The sequence below is a fragment of the Cherax quadricarinatus genome, chromosome 94 (genome assembly GCF_038502225.1).
Source record: "Cherax quadricarinatus isolate ZL_2023a chromosome 94, ASM3850222v1, whole genome shotgun sequence".
Lineage (NCBI taxonomy): Eukaryota > Metazoa > Arthropoda > Malacostraca > Decapoda > Parastacidae > Cherax > Cherax quadricarinatus.
Window position 1 is genome coordinate 5,016,850 of NC_091385.1, and position 24,083 is coordinate 5,040,932.

General features: G+C 38.5%; 1 protein-coding gene across 4 annotated transcripts in view; it reads right to left on the minus strand.

Moving 5' to 3' along the window:
- Window positions 1-24,083, minus strand: part of LOC128700877 (DNA (cytosine-5)-methyltransferase 3A) — a 134,787-nt gene that overhangs the window by 98,277 nt on the left and 12,427 nt on the right. For 2 of the 4 annotated variants that reach the window (XM_053794346.2, XM_053794345.2), the window contains exons 2-10: window positions 22,302-22,849; window positions 22,041-22,151; window positions 20,171-20,272; window positions 13,367-13,481; window positions 10,779-10,870; window positions 8,924-9,025; window positions 5,902-6,007; window positions 3,203-3,346; window positions 1,353-1,483 (exon numbers count right to left, since the gene is read on the minus strand). In XM_053794346.2, the coding sequence (XP_053650321.2) occupies window positions 1,353-1,483; window positions 3,203-3,346; window positions 5,902-6,007; window positions 8,924-9,025; window positions 10,779-10,870; window positions 13,367-13,481; window positions 20,171-20,272; window positions 22,041-22,151; window positions 22,302-22,745 (1,347 nt within the window). In that variant the 5' untranslated portion in view covers window positions 22,746-22,849. The remainder of the gene's footprint in view (window positions 1-1,352; window positions 1,484-3,202; window positions 3,347-5,901; window positions 6,008-8,923; window positions 9,026-10,778; window positions 10,871-13,366; window positions 13,482-20,170; window positions 20,273-22,040; window positions 22,152-22,301; window positions 22,850-24,083) is intronic. The other 2 variants (XM_070104733.1, XM_070104732.1) reach the window with 1 other exon arrangement.

Here is a 24,083-nt window from a genome sequence, read left to right on the forward strand (position 1 = left end):
TTCCCATAAGGAATATTGTGAAGTAGATTAGTCCATTTCAGACCCCCAAACATACACGTACAAACGCACTTACATAAATACACTTGCATAATTGGTCGCCTTTGGAGGTGATCGTTAAGCGGGGGTCCACTGTATTAACATTTTATACGATATTTAATGCTCCTCAGAGTGATTATTATTGTGTTATTATTATCATTATTAATATGGCATCTTCAAGATTAATAAGACACTCTTAGTGAATTTAATATGTACCTGCATGCCAGCACAGTGTGTAAGTTTACTTAGGTACAGGTACACATACGTATAATTATCAGTTGTAGTAATAATGTCGGTATGTAGTCCGCCTGGGCTACATACCTACAACTACCTACATAGCTACACGATATTTAATGTGGCCCAGAGCCATATTATTACCATCGACATACCATGTTCACTGAATTTAATCGTTTCTAACAACTACCTTTAGATGCCATCATAAAGAAAGGGAGAAGTAATGAATAATTCAAGCCGAGAATTGTGAACAAAAGCGTTAGGTATTAAGGGGAGTGATGTAATGTTTTCCCTCCGCCTGGCTACCACACCTCCTTAGTATATACTAAACATAAAATGTTTATATATTATGTAATGTGTTTCTTATATAATTTTGAAGAAAATATAATAGATGGATTAATGAAAATGCCTATATTAACATAAAATTAAACATTTAATGTGTCCAAGAGTGATTATTATTAATATTACGTAATGTTTTCCCTCCAACCGGCAACCACACCTCCATAGCATATAAACAGCATGTTTATATGCTATGTAACGTGTTTCTTATATAATTTTGAAGAAAATATCATGGATTAATGAAAATGTCTATATTGACATAAAATTAGTCATTTAATGTGTCCAAGAGTGATTATTATTACATAACAGAGAGATGTGCTCATGGAGAATGTAAACAAACTGGGTGGCCCGCACCGTATTTGAAACCACTTGCCGTATAGAAAGTTTTGGTCATAATTTGAGATTACTGTATTAACGGAATGCTGTAAGGCGAAACGCCGAAAAGCAGGGCCCTACTTTACATGTATAGGAATTCATATTTATTGCCTATTCCATATTAACTCAAGTTTTAATCTATGATTCATTTTTAATTAATTTATTAACTTTTGCATATGTGTATTAAATGAATTTCTAATCAATTGCATTATGTATTTAATTAATAGCTTAATTAGACTGGTATGAGAAAGCTGCTAGTTAATATTTTTCAGTGAACAAACCAAATGCATATTAGCATTCAACAAGAACTGAACAAAGGGCTCAAACTCATGGCAAGCCAGTCCTAGAACTAGCAATAGTTTCTTTACCTTGCATGACTGACAGATGCCACCTAAAAAATATGGGTGTGGGGACACTACTTCACAGTCCATTCGGTTACACGCTATACACAGTGTCTCAATGTCGTGAGTTCCTTCACGGACTGCCTGCATAAGGGACACTGAAAAAATTACGCTGTTTTAGAAAGGGTTCTTTCTTGCGGAACTATGAAAAAAATGTGCAGCAGTGAAAAATAAGAGAGTAAAATACCAAAGTTCATTTTACAAACACATTCTCTGAAGATGTTTGTACAAATAAATGAAAGCACTGTGTATTTCCCTTCAGTTATTATTTTCACTCTGTGTGTGCATATTTTCCATCTTTTGAGTGACATGGTTTAGTTATTCCTTCCTATTATGGAATATGTTTAAAAATTTAAATAAGCCAGGCTGTGAGGGGGGAGGGGCTATGTAGACCTGTGAGCCACTAGCAGCAACAGCCTGGCTGAACAGGCAGCCAGAGAATTCTGGCCACAGGATAGGCTGCAAGGATAGAACTCTTGAAACAAATTACAGGTATTTCATCTGGGAATGATGCTAACAATCTAGGTTAAGGCAAATAACAGTAATGCAAGAGGGAGTTTTAAGCCTGTACAATTGACTCGTTTTCCATGAGGTAGTGGAGAAGAATCTTTCCTCTGTAAGCCATGTGTCGTAAGAGGTAACTAAAATGCTGGAAGCAAGGAACTCATAATTCCTTCTCCTGTATAAATTACTAAATGTAAAAAAAAAAAAAAATACTTTTGGGTAACCCTGCCTTGGTGGGACATAGCTGATGTGCTAAAAAGGAAAATAAAATGACTCCTCACTTATGTATATGCAAAGTGGTTTTGGGGCAGATAAAAAAAAAAAAAGTACAATACTACAGTAAAACCCTCAATTTAAAGGACTAATGAGGGGAAATGGGGGAGTGTGTGGCACACAATGGTAATTGTGGTAGACAGATATGATATTGTTTTTCAGTGATCATAACAACAATGGACAATTCTGTAACCAATAGACTTTATCTCCTGTTCATATCAAAGGTCCATAGTGATATCAGTGTAAGTTCATTATCATTGTACAAGAGTATTATGGTTAACAACTTGAAATAAAATAATATGAAATGGCTTAACATTTCCCATAAAATACAATTTTAAATGTAGCATTGCATGAAAGTGTGATAATTTACATATTTTAGCTAAAAAATGAAGTCATGTATATAGTGATGTGACAAATATGTCACTTGTGTCTCATATTTTCTGTGGGTCAACTGTCAGTTGCTTTCACAAATGAGTGAGTTTCTGAGTTATTCTAACTCAAAATCAGGATTTGTTAAACTGGGGGTTTAACTATTAATGTTTTACACTAATGAATTTAGCATGAAAGTCAATGGGATGTGAACTGGGAATTAACATATTTATTGGGACGTGATCAACCTGAAAGATAATAAATTTTTATCAAAAAAAAAAAAAAAAAAGAGGAGAGTAGCTCTAATTCTTTGGATTAAAAACCCTTTACCAACATTGAGGCATATCCTCCTCAAAGGAAGAATACTCTACTGTTCAACTTGGAATATTTCCAGTGCAATAGATATTTAATAGTACCTGTACTATGAATACTGTATTTTTTATAAATAAATTTTAGATTCTACTGACCTACAAAGGTTACTGTCCCCTCTCAAAAGAAAAGTTCACTTTAGTAATACAATTAAATTTTGATTTTATTTAGAGGTTAATGTGAAGTGTAACTGGGTGAAAATAATAGAAAATGAGAACTAAAAACTCTCCCCGTACTCCTGAATAAATAGTAAAGGGGGTAAAATGATAAAAAAAAATTTCACACATATTTAACAAATTTACCTTTCTTTTTTCGGTTTTGTCTTTCCTCCAAACTCGACTCATCTGAACTGGTCGATGAGCTCAAGTCCTTTAGGGTTAGCTCTCTAAGTTTCATCTTCTTAATGCGGCTTAAACATCGCTTGACCTTAGAAGATAAATCTAAATCTGCAAAAAAAAAAAAAAAAAAAACAAAAAAAAAAAGAAGAAAAAAAATCAACATAGGTAAGACAAGCAACATGCAACCCAACAGCTGCAAGGCAAACTGCTGACAAGAATGGTGCTATACCAACACAGAAGAGCAAACCCTGATTATTATTATTTTTTTTTTTTTAACAAGTCGGCCGTCTCCCACCGAGGCAGGGTGACCCAAAAAGAAAGAAAATCCCCCCCAAAAAATACTTTCATCATCATTCAACACTTTCACCTCACTCAAACATAATTACTGTTTATGCAGAAGTGCTCAGAATACAACAGTTTAGAAGCATATACATATAAAGATACACAATATATCCCTCCAAACTGCCAATATCCCAAACCCCTCCTTTAAAGTGCAGGCATTGTACTTCCCATTTCCTGGACTCAAGTCCGGCTCCCCTCAGGGAAGGTTCCTTGATGTTGGTGAGGGCTCTTGATTTAGGAAATTGGATCTGTGCTCCAGTTCCCCGAATTAAGCCTGAATGCCTTCCACATCCCCCCCCAGGCGCTGTATAATCCTCTGGGTTTAGCGCTTCCCCTTGATTATAATAATAATAATAATCAAGTCCGGCTATATAAAAATAACCGGTTTCCCTGAATCCCTTCACTAAATATTACCCTGCTCGCACTCCAACAGTTCGTCAGGACCCAAATACCATTCGTCTCCATTCACTCCTATCTAACACGCTCACTCTCCATTCACTCCTATCTGACACGCTCACGCACGCTCACTGGAAGTCCAAGCCCTTCACCCACAAAACCTCCTTTATCCCCTCCCTCCAACCCTTTCGAGGACGACCCCTACCCCGCCTTCCTTCCCCTACAGATTTATATGCTCTCCATGTCATTCTACTTTGGTCCATTCTCTCTAAATGACCAAACCACCTCAACAACCCCTCTTCAGCCCTCTGACTAATACTTTTATTAACTCCACACCTTCTCCTAATTTCCACACTCCGAATTTTCTGCATAATATTTACACCACACATTGCCCTTAGACAGGACATCTCCACTGCCTCCAACCGCCTCCTCGCTGCTGCATTCACAACCTAAGCTTCACACCCATGTAAGAATGTTGGTACTACTATACTTTCATACATTCCCTTCTTTGCCTCCAAAGATAACGTTTTTTGTCTCCACATATACCTCAACGCACCACTCACCTTTTTTCCCTCATCAATTCTATGATTAACCTCATCCTTCATAAATCCATCCGCCGACACATCAGCTCCCAAGTACTATCTGAAAACATTCACTTCTTCCATACTCCTCCCCCCCCCAATTTGATGTCCAATTTTTCTTTATCTAAATCATTTGATACTCTCATCACCTTACTCTTTTCTATGTTCACTTATAGGAAGGGCTAAATTTGTAGGGAGTCAGTCAGCACCTGTGAAATGGGAGGCAATCAGTTTAATCCAAGGAAAAGAATACATAAATAACCTGCACATAGGTGAAAGAAATTTATGAAGATGTTTCAGTCCAACTTGGACCATTAACTAGTCACACACTAACACACAAAGGTTAGGGAGCCAGTATACATACGAGAGGAGGACAGGGACAGGAAAGAGAGGAGGAAGAGAGAAGGTAGTGGAGAATATCTCCAGTTCCTTGAACCAAGAGCTCTTCAAAGTTATCAAGTTACCCCATTGAAAGGAAATCTTTATTAGACAACACTATTAAAGGTTGAGTATCCCTTGTCCAAAATTTAAAATGTTTCAAAAACTAAAACTTTTCCATGTGTGATGCCATGCCGAGTGTTGACATAATGCCATAAGTCGAAAATTCCAGTCATCTCTGGGGAGGTTCCCAGGTGCTGCACAGGTCTCTGCATATCCAGACAGTTGTGACACATGACCTCACATACCCTGGGTGGGGCTCTGATGCTTTGTTCGTGTCATTTTATCATTATCAGTATCAGTTGACACCGATAGACCAACATGCATTACTCACTGTGATTACAATGTATTTTGCCCTTATCCTCTGTTCTTTGGTGCAAAGATGTTGTTGAAAATGTTAAAAAAGCCTGCAAATACCACCATGGGTAATAGTGATAAGAAACAGATACAGTGCATAGTAGTATTTTTAATCAAAACACTGCATTACAGGTGGAGACTGCAAGGCAAAGTTGTTTGTTCTGTTTAATAGCTGAGGCAGGTATTCTGCCAATACTGCTGTGATATTCCATTATTAAAACTATTGTATTTCACGCTATGCATAGAATCTGTATATGAAATTTAAATGGATTCTGTGTTTAGACTTGGGCCCCATCCCTAAGCTATCTCATTGTATTCCAAAAATCCAAGAAATTCTGAAAGCCACCAAGACACTTCTGGCCCCAAGCATTTTGGAAAAAGGATACTCAATATGTAATAAAAAAAATGCTAACACTTGAGCAAAATATTGTCTGATACAAGTGTCTTCACTAGAAAAGCTACAGAAAAAACCATTATGAGGAAGTCCTCTTTTTAAACACACAAGCTATGACCTGAATAAATATTACCAACACCTAAAGATTGGCTCACCTGTGTTGTGTTCAAAATTCACAGCACCAGGAAAGGCACTATTAGCCCAAGCCATCAGAGACTCTTGAGACTCTAGAGGTACTAATTTAGATTGATGACGATATTCCTGTAAATAAAAAAGAAACACTGATTTTTATATACAGTCCTTATTTGTGTGTAAGAAACTCATGTCATACACACAGACATCTACCTCATCCCAAGATCCTCCAGCCATCCATCTCAGTCTAGTAGGGTAACAGCAACCCTCTCCACTGACGTCAAACTCATCATTCATCAACAATCAGAATTTAAGGTTAGAAGTACAGTACAGTGTGATGTCACCGTGGTTGTTTAATATATTTATAGATGGGGTTGTAAGAGAAGTAAATGCGAGGGTCTTGGCAAGAGGCGTGGAGTTAAAAGATAAAGAATCACACACAAAGTGGGAGTTGTCACAGCTGCTCTTTGCTGATGACACTGTGCTCTTGGGAGATTCTGAAGAGAAGTTGCAGAGATTGGTGGATGAATTTGGTAGGGTGTGCAAAAGAAGAAAATTAAAGGTGAATACAGGAAAGAGTAAGGTTATGAGGATAACAAAAAGATTAGGTGATGAAAGATTGAATATCAGATTGGAGGGAGAGAGTATGGAGGAGGTGAACGTATTCAGATATTTGGGAGTGGACGTGTCAGCGGATGGGTCTATGAAAGATGAGGTGAATCATAGAATTGATGAGGGAAAAAGAGTGAGTGGTGCACTTAGGAGTCTGTGGAGACAAAGAACTTTGTCCTTGGAGGCAAAGAGGGGAATGTATGAGAGTATAGTTTTACCAACGCTCTTATATGGGTGTGAAGCGTGGGTGATGAATGTTGCAGCGAGGAGAAGGCTGGAGGCAGTGGAGATGTCATGTCTGAGGGCAATGTGTGGTGTGAATATAATGCAGAGAATTCGTAGTTTGGAAGTTAGGAGGAGGTGCGGGATTACCAAAACTGTTGTCCAGAGGGCTGAGGAAGGGTTGTTGAGGTGGTTCGGACATGTAGAGAGAATGGAGCGAAACAGAATGACTTCAAGAGTGTATCAGTCTGTAGTGGAAGGAAGGCGGGGTAGGGGTCGGCCTAGGAAGGGTTGGAGGGAGGGGGTAAAGGAGGTTTTGTGTGCGAGGGGCTTGGACTTCCAGCAGGCATGCGTGAGCGTGTTTGATAGGAGTGAATGGAGATAAATGGTTTTTAATACTTGACGTGCTGTTGGAGTGTGAGCAAAGTAACATTTATGAAGGGATTCAGGGAAACCGGCAGGCCGGACTTGAGTCCTGGAGATGGGAAGTACAGTGCCTGCACTCTGAAGGAGGGGTGTTAATGTTGCAGTTTAAAAACTGTAGTGTAAAGCACCCTTCTGGCAAGACAGTGATGGAGTGAATGATGGTGAAAGTTTTTCTTTTTCGGGCCACCCTGCCTTGGTGGGAATCAGCCGGTGTGATAATAAAAAAAATAAAAGTACAGTACAGTATTCACACTGTTTAACTTAATTTAACTCTAATGTAATTTAACTCTAATTTAACTCAACTCTAATTTTTTTTTTTTTCAACAAGTCAGCCGTCTCCCACCGAGGCAGGGTGACTCTAATTTAACTCTATAAAATGTACCCATTACATCTGTATTATCGTATTAGCTGAGGAAAGAATTTAAAAACTTGTTTGACATTCTTCTACGTGTTATGGAACATAACTCAGTTTATCCTTTAAGTTTTCAATCCACATTTTACCTTGTTATGTAATGCTCTGATTTCAGGAACACAATCCACATAAAAGATTGCAATCTACTAGCTTAGAAAATACACCTCCACTTATAATTTTGGTGTTTACAGGTAAACAGATTTAGAGTTCCAAAAATTTAAGTAACAATCAGTTTTAACCCTTAAACTGTCCAAACGTAGATCTACGTTTGCACGCGTAGCGCTCCGACCTTCATTTTCTCCATAAGAAACAATGTAAAAAAAAAGTAGATCTACATTCGGAGCGCTACGTGAGCAAACGTAGATCTACGTTTGGACAGTTTAAGGGTTAAAGAACCTACTAGGGTCATAGATGGGAAACATATAGTATCTATATTTTTGATGCCTTATTGCCTATGGAACCCTTAAACCACTGAAGGTGTGACCACATGGTGCAAACTTGAAGAATAATGCCAACAACCAGTGCATTTTTAACCATGTAACCACTTGTGCACCCTTCCCATGCATGTCAGATATTCAGCACAACTCTCGGACAGATGGTCGACAGACATTTCACTGGCAGACATTTGACCAAATGGACATTTCACTGACGGACATTTGGCTAAACGGACATTTCACTGAATGGACAAAATGGCATTCATCACCTAACCTAACCTAATTTTCCATTCAGTCTGTTGTCCATTCGGCCAAAAGGCTGTCAGCACAATGTCCATTTGACCAATTGTCCTTTGGTCAAATGTCTGTCGGCCAAGTGTCCGTCGGTCACCTGTCTGGCCGTGATTCAGCAAACTACATATGTTTTCTTAGCATAAGAGGCATTTCCTACCAAGTTAGGGTGTTACAAAGAAGTCATATTCACCATCACTTATTTTTACTGTCAACAACTTATTCTCTTAAATTTTATGCAAGACCTGACCATATACAAGTTTTGTATACTGATATAAGGAAAGGAAATTTAATCACTGAAGTACTCTCAAAAATGATATACAGTGGACACCCGGTTAACGATATTTTTTCACTCCAGAAGTATGTTCAGGTGCCAGTACTGACCGAATTTGTTCCCATAAGGAATATTGTGAAGTAGATTAGTCCATTTCAGACCCCCAAACATACACGTACAAATGCACTTACATAAATACACTTACATAATTGGTCGCATTCGGAGGTGATCGTTATGCGGGGGTCCACTGTACTCCCTAGATCAAGATCCCTTCACCAGAATTAGAGTACACCCCTCCCCCTCCTACTTCCCACTGAAGAAACAAAATGGCATGAATCACTAATAATTAACTAAGCTGTACAGTATTCACTTACTTTAAGGCATTCTAGGGTTGCTGAATTACTTGGGCTCATGTATATCTTCATATGTAGACTTGCAAAGTTCTTTGCGAAGTCCATGATTTTCGATAATGGTATCTGCAATGATAAAATACATGTACTTAATTGAGTAGTATGATATTTGTGTCTAGCTTAACAAATGAGTTTGGAATGATCATGAGCAGATTCTTCCACAAATCTTTCTGCAATTGACTATCTCTGCTTATGCTGACTATGCTCACACTGACTGTCTCTGCTCACACCGACTATCTCTGCTCACGATGACTATCTCTGCTCACCCCGACTACCTCTGCTCACCCTCATTATCTCTGCTCGTGCTGACTTTCTCTGCTTGTGCTGACTATCTCTGCTCACCCTGACTATCTCTGCTCATGATAACTATATTCATGTTGACTATCTCTCTGCTTATGCTATCTTTGCTTATGCTGTCTGTCTCTGCTCATGCTGACTATCTAAGTTCACAATGACTATCTCTGCTCGCAGTGACTATCTCTGCTCACAGTGACTATCTCTGCTCATGTTGACTATCTCTGCTCATGCTGACTATGTCTGCTCATGTTGACTATCTCTGCTCATGCTATGTCTGCTCATGCTGACTATCTCTGCTCACAGTGACTATCTCTGCTCACAGTGACTATCTCTGCTCACAGTGACTATCTCTGCTCATGTTGACTATCTCTGCTCATGTTGACTATGTCTGCTCATGTTGACTATCTCTGCTCATGCTATCTCTGCTCATGTTGACTACCTGTGCTCACGTTGACTATCTGTGCTCACACTAACTATCTGTGCTCACGTTGACTATCTGTGCTCACACTAACTATCTGTGCTCACGTTGACTATCTGTGCTCATGTTGACTATCTGTGCTCACACTAACTATCTGTGCTCACGTTGACTATCTGTGCTCACACTAACTATCTCTGCTCACATTTACTAGTACTACTCAAATACTTACAATATTAGTTTAAGAATTTGACATAATGATTTATGTATTACAAAGGTGAAGGATGAGTTATAAAGTTAAAAATATAATTAGTAGACAAAGTATAAAATTGTATTGAAATTTTATTTTCATTATTAGGGCAGTGGTAAACTTGTAAGTTATACAGCCCCTGAAGAATGAGAGGTAATCAGGTTTGATCCAAAGATAGGGACGGTAGCCACAAATCCTTGTATCAAGACTCCTTTACTGGACTCATGGTATCCCCGCCTTGAAGGATGATAAATGACAATGGCAATACAGTAAACTCTCTTACAGTACAATTGCTGCAAATGAAATTGATAAAGGGCATCAAAAACCTAAAACACCTAAGGGACTTAAAGTCAGTGCTTGACCAGATGGGCTGTGGTCCCTACATCGGTTTGCATGCAGCCAGCAGTAACAGCCTGGCTGATCAGGCCCTGATCCATCGCAAGGCCTGGTCATAGACTGAGCCGTGGGGGTGATGACCCCTGGAGCACCCTCCAGATTTACTCCAGGTATACCAGGGAAGTGGACAAGTTCCTCAAATTAGTGGCTAACACATCGGTCTGGAGTTTTGTGACTGATCGCAGGTTCTAACCCCACCCATGGTATGGTTTCCTCAAATTAGTACCTGACCAGCTGGGCTGTGGTTCATAAATTGCAATGCATGCAACCAGCAGTAAGAACCTATTTGATCAGGTCTTGATCCTTTAGGGGAAGCCTGCTCTGGAACCAAGCATGGGGGCATAGACCCCCTGGAAACTTCCTTCAGGTGCTATTCAATGTTGCATGCACTTTTTCAATTGCATTTACAAAAAACTATTATACAGAGGAGCTTAATAAAAGAGCTTGCATATAGAACATACCTGTGATACTCTATTATCAGAAAACCAGAATACCCAGGCACTCTGTTGACTAGGTGCTTCCATGCCACAGTCATGACAGTTGATAATAACCGCTGGGAAAAGAACGAATATTGTATGTTAGTTTATACCATGCAAAGGAATCAATTAGAAATGACTGAAATACATTAGTTATTAAAGGATTTATCCCAAGTATTTTTAGCACAACTCATCTGAAAATATTTAACCCTTAATGGAATGCTGTACGTAACTGAATTAAGACACTACAGTAATATGAAATACAATACACTGGTGAATTGAACTGAAAACAAGTGGCACAGTCCACTGGTTATGAAAATGTCAGTTATAGTTACTGTCATAGCAAAACAAACTTAATTTCTCAACTCTATCCAGCATTACCAGCCACGTGATTTCCTCTATTAGTCCATTATATTAAGGGTTACCCAAGCTTAAATTTACCTCAAATTTACTACGACCATATACAATCGCTTAACACATTTAGGGCATCCTTAGGATTTTCAGTGCCCCTTCCCTTTGGAACAGGTTACAGAGAAAGGGGTTTAGAAATTCCTTCCCTGCAACTAGTTTTAAGGGCACATAAAAAATGGCACCATGACACGAAGAATAATTTAAATTCGCTATACATTGTTATTTTGATATAAAATCAAAACGCAAGGAAGATACAGTTTTAAATGAAGTACATACAGTAATGCCCCAGTTTTCGTCCTTAACCCATTCCAGGAGGTCAGCCAAAATCCGAAATGGACATAAGAAATAATGTAAATCCAATTGATCTGTTCCAGATGCCCAAAAATATTAACAAAAACTAAATTTTATAAAGAATAACTATAGAGTTGCAGCTCTTCAGTGGTTAGCTCTTCCCTGTGGTCATCAACCACTCTTCCACATCCTGGCCACTCACATCCAACCCCAGGGACTTCCCAAAGCCACAATAGATTCCACAACAGGCATAGGGTTGTCAAGTTTACACTAACTTATATTAAGTTAGTAATAGAACTAGGCATTAAAAACACAATAAAAAGTAAAATACATACACAGTACATTCATTTACTACAAAATTTTTGTAGTCTTAATGTAGGGTGAGAGGTGAGTAGTATTTATTTGTAGGAAGTCAGTGTAGGCAGCCAGTAGGTGTAGCCAGAGCCATATTATTATCATTGACATATCATGTTCACTGAGTTTAATCGTTTCTAACAACCACCTTTAGATACCATCATAAACAAAGGGAGAAGTAATGAATAATTCATGCCGAGAATTGTAAACAAAAGCGTTATGTATTAATGGTGGTGACTGGGCCACACGCAGATTCATAGTTTTCTCTAATGCTGGACCAGAGAAAACATTGCTTTTCCTCTACTGACCTACCCCTCAATAGCATATAAACATTGCATGTTTATATGCTATGTAACTTGTTTCTTATATAATTATGAACTACTACAAGTTTTTTTTATCATGGGCAGTTTCCATGCATTTTCTAGGACCAACTGTTGAACCTTTATGGCTAGCATGCAGCGCTGTATAGCCCTTGTGGCTTAGCGCTTCCTTTTGATTATAATAATAATAATATGGCTAGCATCAACACTTAACTTACGAGTAAGTTAAGTGTTGATGTAAGGTAAGTAAGTCTCTCCTTGTTTCTACAGAAATCAGACACTGTATTTTTAGTACATTTTTCAATGTTTATACAGTAGTTTACTGTATATTGTAATAAACAGAATAGAGGAAATCAGCTCTAATATACATTATTTAGGTATGCATATTGGTCAGAGAGTCTGTCGTAAGCTGAATCGTCAGTAAATGAGTACGTCGCTAAGTGAAGAGAGGCTGTAGTAAATTACACAAAATAAGTAAAAAATTAGCACTTTTTCACTGATGGGAAGCACTTCACAGCTTCTCCTAGGCTGTGAAGAACTGCCTGCATCACTACTTTTGTGCTTTAGGATTGTTATTAAGCAAAATTAAGGCTTATTTTCAGGCCATGGTAAACTGAGGATAACTGAGACCGAGGTAACTGAGTCCACAGATACGAGGGTTCTACTCTATATTTTCCTTGCAACAACATATTGAGATTATACAAAAAATACATCCTTGGTACACTGCATACTTTCAAACTTATTACAACATTACTGTTATTTCCAATGATTATATACAGATGCTCCTCGCTTTATGATGGTTCGACATATGATATTTCAACTTTACGATGGTGTGACAACGATGCACATTCAAGTCAGTGTACTGTAAAACTTTTTTTTTGTTGTATAGAGTATTGTACATTTATTCATCGGAAAAACTTTCAGTCATTTATTTACTTTTCAATACCGGTATTTAGTTACAAAAATTATTTGCTTATTTACTTATTCAGTGACAATTGTTATTTATTTACTTATTGATCATACATTCCTATTCGACTTATGATATTCAACCTGTGATGAATTCATTGGAATGTAACTCCATTGTAAGTCAAGGAGCACCTGTATAAGGGAAGCACAAAACCTGTAGGAGAAGAATGAGAGGTAATCAGGTTTGATCCCTAGAAGGTACTGAGTCTATAAACAACAATATATATTTACATGGCCAAAACCTAAATCCTGACATTTTCGCCCACACAAGTCGCCCGTAATCAGTGTTGCTTATGAGGGAAACATCTGGTGAGATCAACTTCTTCGGTCTTAAAATTCTTGGAGCCTGAAAAAATTACAATACATTATTTCTATAACATCTCCATGGAGAAGTACAGAAGAATCCTTCCTCCATAAGCCATGGGTGTCGTAAGAGGTGACTAAAATGCCAAGAGCAAGGGGCTAGTAACTCCTCCTGTATAAATTACTGAATGTAAGAAGAAAAACTTTATGAAAGAGTTCCTTCTTTTTCAGGTCATCCTGCCTTGGTGGGAGATGGCAGGTGTGTTAAAAAGAAAAAAATTTGGTAACAAGGAAATTATTTATCACTCATGATATCCAATAATTCTGAAAGTACATTATGCAGTGTACATGCCATTAAATACTGCATATACAAAGCCATCGAATGTGATGTAATGTGATTCTTTTTTATTTTACATGAACTGGAAAAACTAAACAGGATATGATCTACAGGAATGTGCAAATTAATTGAGACAGGTGTAAATTTTGTGATTATCTCACGTTTTAGTCTCTCGCTTAATTAATGTAGTTTGGGTTCTTTTCTTTTAGAATTTGCTACCAACTTCTGGCAACCATCCAGCTGTGGTGTTACCTTGTGACTCACATCAGTGCTACAACTGCTGTTGTTCTGTAAGGCTACTGCAGGCCTGCTCCATGAGTGAATGTGGTTTTGCCAAATTCTCTCCTTCAATTCACGATTACTGCTGAAATTCACGATGGATGTTACACCTAGGAAGCATGCAAGTATTGTAGTTCTTAGAAAACATGTTGATTTGAGTATCAGACAGACTGACGAAAATCTGAACTTAGCAATCAACTGTTGGTCAGATTTTGGAGAGAGCTGATGACAATAGTGATTGTGAAGCACTGCATCAAGGAAGATGCAAGAGAACACCTCACAATGACAAGGTTATCATAAATAATATGAAGGATCCCAAGAAAACCAGAAAAGATCTACAGAGAGATTTGACTTCAGCTGGCGTAAATGTTGATTCTTCGACTGTTCAACAAAGGCACCAGTTGGCAGAACCGCTAGAAAGCTGGTATAGATATATGTACCTTTGATATACCTTTGAAGAGTTTCAAGAGTTTCTCAACTCTCTGAGTCTGGCCATGGGCCAGGCTCGTCTGGTGCTTGCCTGGTCAACCAGACTGTTGCTGCTGAAGGCCTGCTGCCCCACATATCCATCACAACCTGGTTGATCTGGCACCTTGTAAGGATACTTGTCCAGTTTCCTCTTGAAGGCTTCTGCACTTGTTCCAGCCATTGATGGACTGAACACATCGATTCCAGGTTGAGGGACTGATTACCTCATTCTCCTCCTCTCCTTACGCCTTCCTCTTTGTATTGGACTGATGAAGCCACTGTGTGGTGAAACGTTTCCAGAATAAAGATTCCCATATGCTGCATAAGTGTCTCAATCTTCAACTTGTCGGTTTTTCAAACCATTCATCACATTCTTGGTTAGCATTGAAAATTGGATTGGTCAAATGTTTTGTTAGTGGGATGAATTGTAAAGGACCTGCCTAGTATGGGCCAACAGGCCTGCTGCAGTGTTCCTCCTTTCTTATGTTCTTATATCTTCTGGATGTTGATACACTGTTCCCTTATTGTGCCCACTGCACCCCTGCTCCTCACTGGGTTTATTTTACACTTCCTCCCATATCTCTCACTCAAGTATATTGTTATGGCAGTGTGCAGATTTGGGACCAGGCCCTCGAGTACTTTCCAGGTATATATAATGTATCTCTCTCTCCTCCGCTTCAACGAGTACGTGTTCAAGACTTGAAAACGTTCCCAGTAGTTTAGGTGCTTTATTGGCTCAATGTGAGCCATAAACGATCTTTGTATCTGTTCCAGCTCCGATATTTCTCCTGCTTTGAACGGGGCCATCAGCACTGAGCAATATTTTAAGTGAGGGAGCACTAGCGATTTGAAGTGTCACCATCAGCATGATTTCCCTTGTTTTGAAAGTTCTCAATACCCACCCCATCATCTTCCTGGCTGTCATGATCTTTGTCTTGTTATGGTCTTTTAAAAAAAGTCAGCTGACATGATTATTCCCAGGTCTTTTACGTGTTCCTTACGTTCTATTTGGTGACCCACTTGAGTTTTGTATATAGTGTTCCTTTTGAGTTCTTCATTCTTTCCATACCTAAGCAGCTGGAACTTATCACCATTGAACGTCATATTGTTTTCCACTGCCCATTGGAAAACCCTGCTTATGCCTTCCTGTAATTTTTCAGTGTCCTCTACCATAGTGACTTTCATGCTTATTTTAGTGTCATCTGCAAATGATGATACAAAAGTGTGCCGGGTGTTTTTGTCTGCTATGAGGATGAGAAACAGCAGAGGTACCAGGACAGTGCCTTGGGGCACTGAGCTTTTGACCTCGCTGATGCTGGATCTTGCCCTGTTCACTACTACTTTTTGTGTTCTGTGTGTTGCGAACCCAAAAATCCATCTGCCTACCTTACCCGTAATGCCCATGGCCTTCATTTTGTGCGCTATCACTCCAAGATCGCATTTGTGAAACACCTTTGCAAAATCTGTGTAAATTACATCTGCGTTTTGGTCATCTTCCAGTGCCTCCGTAATTCTGTCATAATGGTTCAGCAGCTGTGACAGGCATGATCGCCCTGCTCTAAAACCATGATGGTTCTGGTTATGCTGGTCGTGTTGGTCCATGAAATTGTAATCTGCAGTCTCATCACTCTTTCAAATATTTTTATGATGTGAGAAGTTAGGGCTACTGGTCTTTAACTTTTAGCTAGTGCTCTACTACCTCCCTTATGCAAAGGAGCTATGTCTGCATTCTTTAAGGCCTCTGGTATTTCACCTAGTTCTAAGCTCTTTCTCCAAAGAATGCTGAGTGTTCGTGCTAATGGTACTTTACACTTCTTCATAAATAGAGCATTCCATGAATTTGGTGTAGGTGCTGAGTGAGTGGGCATGGGATTTGTACTAATGTCAGTTAGATGGTCTGCATGGCCTTCTTCTGGAGTGAAAAATATTTCGGCATTTTCTACCTTGCTGTCATTTAGTGGGTTGCTGAACACCGACTCAAACTGTTCTTTTAGGATTTCACTCATTTTCTGTTCATCGTCAGTATATGAATCTCCTCTCAGTAGTGGTCCAATTCTACAGGTAGTTAGTTCTTAGCTTGGATTTTGCATGGGAATAGAAATATTTTGGGTTTCTTGCAATATCCTGTATGGCCCTTTGTTCCTACTGTACAATTATTGACTGCTTCTATGAAGAAAAAACAGCTGGATGACAGGTGAATGGAGAAACTTTATATTTTCAGAATAAGTGCATTTTGATGTAAATGGGTACAGATCAGTGTTAGTGAGATGGAGCAAAGGTGACCCTCTTTGGAAGGGACACATTCATCAAGTGCCAAAACACCCATGTAAGTTGTTTTGGGGTAGTTTTACTGCTAAAGGTCCTGGACAGCTTGTTATTGTTAAGGAAACCATAAACATTGACAAATACAAGGCAATCCTGGTAGCTCATTTGTTTCCTACTGTGGATAGACTTTCCTGATGGAGAAGGCATTTTCAAGCAGGATCTTGCTCCATGCCACACTTCCAGAAAAATCCTGACATTCTTTGAAGAGAATGAGCTAAGTATTCTAAATTGGCATGGAAACTCTCCTGACCTCAACCCAATTGAGAATCTATGATCAATAGGCAAATGCAGGACTGTGAAACGGGACTGTTCAACTGTGGAGAAGGTAATTGCTGCTGATATTAGGACCTGTTACCATGACAAAGAACTTGCCAAAGTGTGTAGCAATGCTGATAAAAAAAAAATCAGTTATCTGTCATATCATTGCCATGTATTTTCCAAATAAACATTACTTTTCCAAATAAATGACATATTTCATCACTGTCCCAATTGATATGCACACTATTGTATGCTTATGTTACTGTAAGAAAATAACATTTTGATGTGAAAGTAACTGGAGAGTATTGGCTCACCATACATGAAGATTCTGAGACCAAGAGAATAATATTATAAAAGGTGATGCAATTTTGTGGCAAGATTCAAGATTTGAAATTAAAAGTTAGATGAAATTAAAAAAATTGCATGTCTCAATTAAAATAGTTTTAAAAATAGAAACTTTCCCAAATATGAGAACTATTAATATAGAAGTAACCAAGTTGTGAAATATTTTTGAAGTCTAGAACAACTGAGTTTGAGGAAGCTTTGTAAGAAATTGCATGAGGATATCCGAAAAGGTCAAAAATAACTAAAATACATAAAATACTGAAAGAATTGAGGGTTGACATAAGAAATTTAAAACAAGCTGGTAATAAACTAGAATATGGGTAAAAGATGACATTTGTTATTTGACTAGGCAGTATGTACCTCTCAGTATCAATATGTACAGGAAAAATTAGAGAAAGCTCCTTCACAAATATGTATTCCAGAAATGTCATAATATTTCATCTGTGATGATACATTATATTACTAAACATCCTAGTCAGGTATCCTAACTATTACTTGCTTAAAATATTACTATAGTAGCACTAATTTGCTTAGCCAAAAGAACACTGACTAGTCCTGGACTCATCATGTGCTTTATTATTATTTTTTTTTTTTTTATTATCACACCGGCCGATTCCCACCAAGGCAGGGTGGCCCGAAAAAGAAAAACTTTCACCATCATTCACTCCATCACTGTCTTGCCAGAAGGGTGCTTTACACTACAGTTTTTAAACTGCAACATTAACACCCCTCCTTCAGAGTGCAGGCACTGTACTTCCCATCTCCAGGACTCAAGTCCGGCCTGCCGGTTTCCCTGAATCCCTTCATAAATGTTACTTTGCTCACACTCCAACAGCACGTCAAGTATTAAAAACCATTTGTCTCCATTCACTCCTATCAAACACGCTCACGCATGCCTGCTGGAAGTCCAAGCCCCTCGCACACAAAACATCCTTTACCCCCTCCCTCCAACCCTTCCTAGGCCGACCCCTACCCCGCCTTCCTTCCACTACAGACTGATACACTCTTGAAGTCATTCTGTTTCGCTCCATTCTCTCTACATGTCCGAACCACCTCAACAACCCTTCCTCAGCCCTCTGGACAACAGTTTTGGTAATCCCGCACCTCCTCCTAACTTCCAAACTACGAATTCTCTGCATTATATTCACACCACACATTGCCCTCAGACATGACATCTCCACTGCCTCCAGCCTTCTCCTCGCTGCAACATTCATCACCCACGCTTCACACCCATATAAGAGCGTTGGTAAAACTATACTCTCATACATTCCCCTCTTTGCCTCCAAGGACAAAGTTCTTTGTCTCCACAGACTCCTAAGTGCACCACTCACTCTTTTTCCCTCATCAATTCTATGATTCACCTCATCTTTCATAGACCCATCCGCTGACACGTCCACTCCCAAATATCTGAATACGTTCACCTCCTCCATACTCTCTCCCTCCAATCTGATATTCAATCTTTCATCACCTAATCTTTTTGTTATCCTCATAACCTTACTCTTTCCTGTATTCACCTTTAATTTTCTTCTTTTGCACACCCTACCAAATTCATCCACCAATCTCTGCAACTTCTCTTCAGAATCTCCCAAGAGCACAGTGTCATCAGCAAAGAGCAGCTGTGACAACTCCCACTTTGTGTGTGATTCTTTATCTTTTAACTCCACGCCTCTTGCCAAGACCCTCGCATTTACTTCTCTTACAACCCCATCTATAAATATATTAAACAACCACGGTGACATCACACATCCTTGTCTAAGGCCTACTTTTACTGGGAAAAAATTTCCCTCTTTCCTACATACTCTAACTTGAGCCTCACTATCCTCGTAAAAACTCTTCACTGCTTTCAGTAACCTACCTCCTACACCATACACTTGCAACATCTGCCACATTGCCCCCCTATCCACCCTGTCATACGCCTTTTCCAAATCCATAAATGCCACAAAGACCTCTTTAGCCTTATCTAAATACTGTTCACTTATATGTTTCACTGTAAACACCTGGTCCACACACCCCCTACCTTTCCTAAAACCTCCTTGTTCATCTGCTATCCTATTCTCCGTCTTACTCTTAATTCTTTCAATTATAACTCTACCATACACTGTGCTTCTAGTCTCATAAATATAGGTAAGAGGACACAGATGCAACTAATGTGACATTTTATTGTGGCAATGTTTCATTCACCAGGAGCTTTGTCAAGCCATTTCACTCCTGGAGAGCAAAACATTGTCACAATAAAATGTCACATTAGTTGCATCTGTGCCCCTTTTACCTACCATTTTGTTGGTAATTCTACCATTATTCCTCTTAATTACAGACCACAAGATGGGTAGGGGTGGATAATAAAAAAAGCATGAAAATAATTACCAAGTAATGGATGTACAGAATTTATAAATGATAGCTACTGTTAAACTGCTAAACAATATAAATTAATATTAACCCCTTCACTGTCACAACCCCCCAAAAATAAAATTGCTCTGTGTGCACAATTAAAAGAAATTCTTCTGAAATGGTAGAGAACCTTTTTCTGAAGGTAAAAAAAATAGTATGAAATTTGATGGTAAACTTACAAAAACTACAAAGGTGCAAAGTTAATAGTCTGGGCTCTCCTCAGGTTTACAGTTTAACTTAAATATATAAATAATTATGTTAGTTACCCATGTAACAATACAGTTATAACTTAAAGGCGTCTTTTCCATAAAGCAAAAGAAACAGAATCTTACGTTTAACATTTCGTCACAAGAAGAGTTGCTGTTGTCATCACTATCATTCTCTCTTTCATAGTTGGCACTCCTTAAGCGCCTACTGGTATCTTTTTTGGTACCCTGTAAAGAAAAAAAAGAGGTGGAACTATTGAGGAAAAACTTACAAAATTGCACAGGTGTCAAGTTAGCAGTTTAGGCTCCTCAGCTTTACAGTTTAATTTAACAATGGAAGGAATGCTAGTGTCTTTTCTTTCTGTCTCATAAACACTCAAGAAAACAGGTACATCTTGCTACTTCTACTTTCAATTAGGCACACTACACATACACAAATATGTATACACAATGATCTGAATTTTCTTCTATTGTCTAAATAGTTCTTGTTCTTATCTATTTCCCTTCATCTCCATGGGGTAGTGGAGAAGAATCTTTCTTCTGTAAGCCATGCATTTCCAAAGAGGGAACTAAAATGCTGGGAGCAATGGGCCAGTAGCCCCTTCTCCTGCATAAATTACTTAAAATAATAATAAGAAAAACTTTATAAAAATGGGATGAAAGTGTTTCTTCTTTTTTCGGGTCACCCTGCCTCAGTGGGAAACAGCAAGTGTGATGTAAGCCACAGCACCGTGTCTTCCTTTGCAGATGATATCCGAATCTTCATGACAGTGTCCTCCATTGAAGACACTACAAGACTCCAGGTGGACATCAACCAAATCTTTAAATGGCCCACAGAAAACAATATGAAGTTCAATGATGAGAAATTTCTATCACTCCGATATGGAAAACATGAGGAAATTAAAATTATATCAGAGTATAAAACAAATTCCGACCACACAATAGAGCGAAAAACTAATGTAAAAGACCTGGGAGTGATTAACGTCAGAGGATCACACTTTCAAAGACCACAACATTGTATCAATCACATCTGCTAGAAAAATGACAGGATGGATAATGAGAACCTTCAAAACTAAGGATGCCAAGCCCATGATGACACTCTTCAGGTCGCTTGTTCTATCTAGGCAGGAATATTGCTGCACACTAACAGCACCTTTCAAGGCCTTTCAAAATTGCTGACCTAGAAAATGTACAAAGAACCTTCACAGCACACATAACTGCAATAAAACACCTGAATTACTGGAAATGCTTGAAGTTCCTCAATCTGTACTCCCTAGAATGCAGGTGGAAGAGATACATGATTATATACACTTGGAAAATCCTAGAGGGATTAGTACCAAACTTGCACACAAAAATCACTCCCTATGAAAGCAATAGATTTGGTAGACAATTCAACATCCCCCCAATGAAAAGCAGGGGTGCCACTAGTACGATAAGAGACAACATAATAAATGTCAGGGGCCCAAGACTGTTAACTGCCTCCCAGCATACATAAGGGGGATTACCAACAGACCCCTGGCTGTCTTCAAGAAGGCACTGGACAGGCACCTAAAGTCAGTACCTGACCAGCCGGGCTGTGGTACATACGTCGGGTTGCGTTCGGCCAACATTAACAGCCTGGTTGATCAGGTCCTGATCCACCATGAGGCCTGGTCACAGACTGGGCCGCAGGGGCAGTGACCCCCAAAACCCTCTCCAGGTATACTTCAATTACCCATGTAACCATACAATCAAAACTTAAGACTTTTTTCCATTAACCCGTAAACGGTCCAAGCAGATCTATGTTCACATGTGTAGTGCTACAAAAGTAGATCTACTTTTTTTACATATTTTCAAATGTAACAACAAAAAAAGTATATCAAAGTTTTTTTACACATTTTCAAATGTAAAAAAACAAAAAGATCTTTTTTTTACATACTTTCAAATGTTGAAAAAACGTATACATGTATATACGTTTGGACCATTTACGGGTTAAGCAAAAGAAATAATATCTTACGTTTAACATTACTTCACAAGACGAGTCGCTGTCGTCATCACTATTATTCTCTCTCTCAGCTTCGCTATAGTTTGCACTCTTTAAGCGTTTACTGGTATCTTGTTTGGTACCCTGTAAAGAAAAGAGAGTTGGAGTTTACCTGGAAACTGAAACTATTTTACACCAAGAAATCTTACAACTGATTAATCATAATTTCATATGTGAATAAATTACCAGCTTACTCTTAATAATATATTTCTGATAAGCAGTGTAGACACATACTTGGTGCCATTCCAAAGTGTTTGCAAACTTGCGAAGTTCTCGAAACCTCGTTTGTTCATCTCCTTTGTCTTGGCTATTATGGGGTAAACTATCAGCCATGCTGGTACTAGGGTTATCCTTTCTAAAATCGTCACAAAAAGATTCCTTACTAAAATTTTTTCCTTTTGCATCTTTACCTGAAACTTGAAAACCACTAAAGTCTGAATCACTGCCACTGCAAAATGAAAATAAATTATCTGCATACATAACTGAAGGGTCCAATGTATGAAGAGTGAGAGAATCATTGTGGGATTCATGACTTGTAGAGACCCTTTCACTAGGCAAACTTGAAATGGTTAACAGTCTTTCATTTTCTACACCATTAGGGTTATTAACAGTTTCTCTTGTACTATGATGGCCTTCGTTTTTATTATGTGCCAACATTTTATTTCCAACAGATGACATAACTGCATGAAGGTACAATAATGTTTTAGCTCCGTTTTAATCTCGTACTGTTTTTCATCTAATCACTAGCAGAAAATTTTTCCTCAGTAATAAATAGTCATTGCCTGTCAGGATAAAGAAATAAGGAATTATTTTTAAGAGTAAATAATATTTTTTACATTGATCAAAATTCATTTTACCATACAATATGTAAATACAATCCTGCATCACTTAACAGAAATACTAATTGTAATATTAACTACATTGGCATGCCTTGTTAAAGAATAAAAGGATACAATACTGCAGTTTTAAAATAACCCACATTTAAGATATGAATTTTAATACATTTGGGTCTATCCCAGATGGATCAGAATGGAACAAAGTTCCTCTCCAAAATTCAGGTTATTTGTTAAAAGCAAACCCCCATTACATATTCAAGATCTGTTCCAAGAAATGAAACTACATTCCTAAGTATTACCTTAGTGGGAACAAAATAGTTCTGGAAAAAATGATTTAACACTGAATTTACTAACAAAATGTATATAATTCTCATATGCACAAGGAAGCACAAAACACATTAAGGTCATAGTGTCTAGGGAATGGGAGGTAACTAAGTTAGATTCAAGGAAGGGATGGGTAACTCATACTCCTTGGATCAAGAGAACTCCAACACCATACTCATGCTTACACAGCACAGTACAAAAGTAATTTAACAAAATATGGCCTACTCACATGTGGCAATTTTTGTGGCCTTTGCATTTTTTAACAAGATAGAAAATGTCCAATTTAAAAAACAATTGTTTAACAGCAAAATGTTGGTATAGTAAGCTCACTTACAAAGTTTCTCTATGCAGATATATTTTGTTGTAAATGTGATTGAAAAAGTGCATCCCAAACTGAATAGACCGTGAAAAGGCCCAGCTACTTGCACGTCAGTTTGGCTGTGTCTCTGGGCGCTTGAAGCTTCTTCTCATTCATTCAAACAGTTCACTATACATTCATTGTTTTTGGTGGTTTTTTGAAGTGAAACTGCGAAATAAGTAACCATGGCCCCAAAGAAAGTTCCTAGTAATGTTCCTTTGGTAAAGAAAGTGAGAAACACAATGGAATTTAAGAAAGAAATTGTAGTAAAGTACAAAAGTGGTGGTGGTAGCGATAGTGGTAGAGGGTGGTAGTGGTTGTGGTGGTGGTAGAGGGAAGAGCTGCAAGGCCTTCATTTGGAACAGCAACAGACCACAGCTGAGGAAATTGCTTCAGAGGAGGAGGAAGAGAGAGGGGAGAATGTTCCTTCTTCAGTGATTAAGGACGTGTGTGCAAAGTGGAGCGAGTTGCAGGGGTACAGTGACTCTCAAGCCTCTC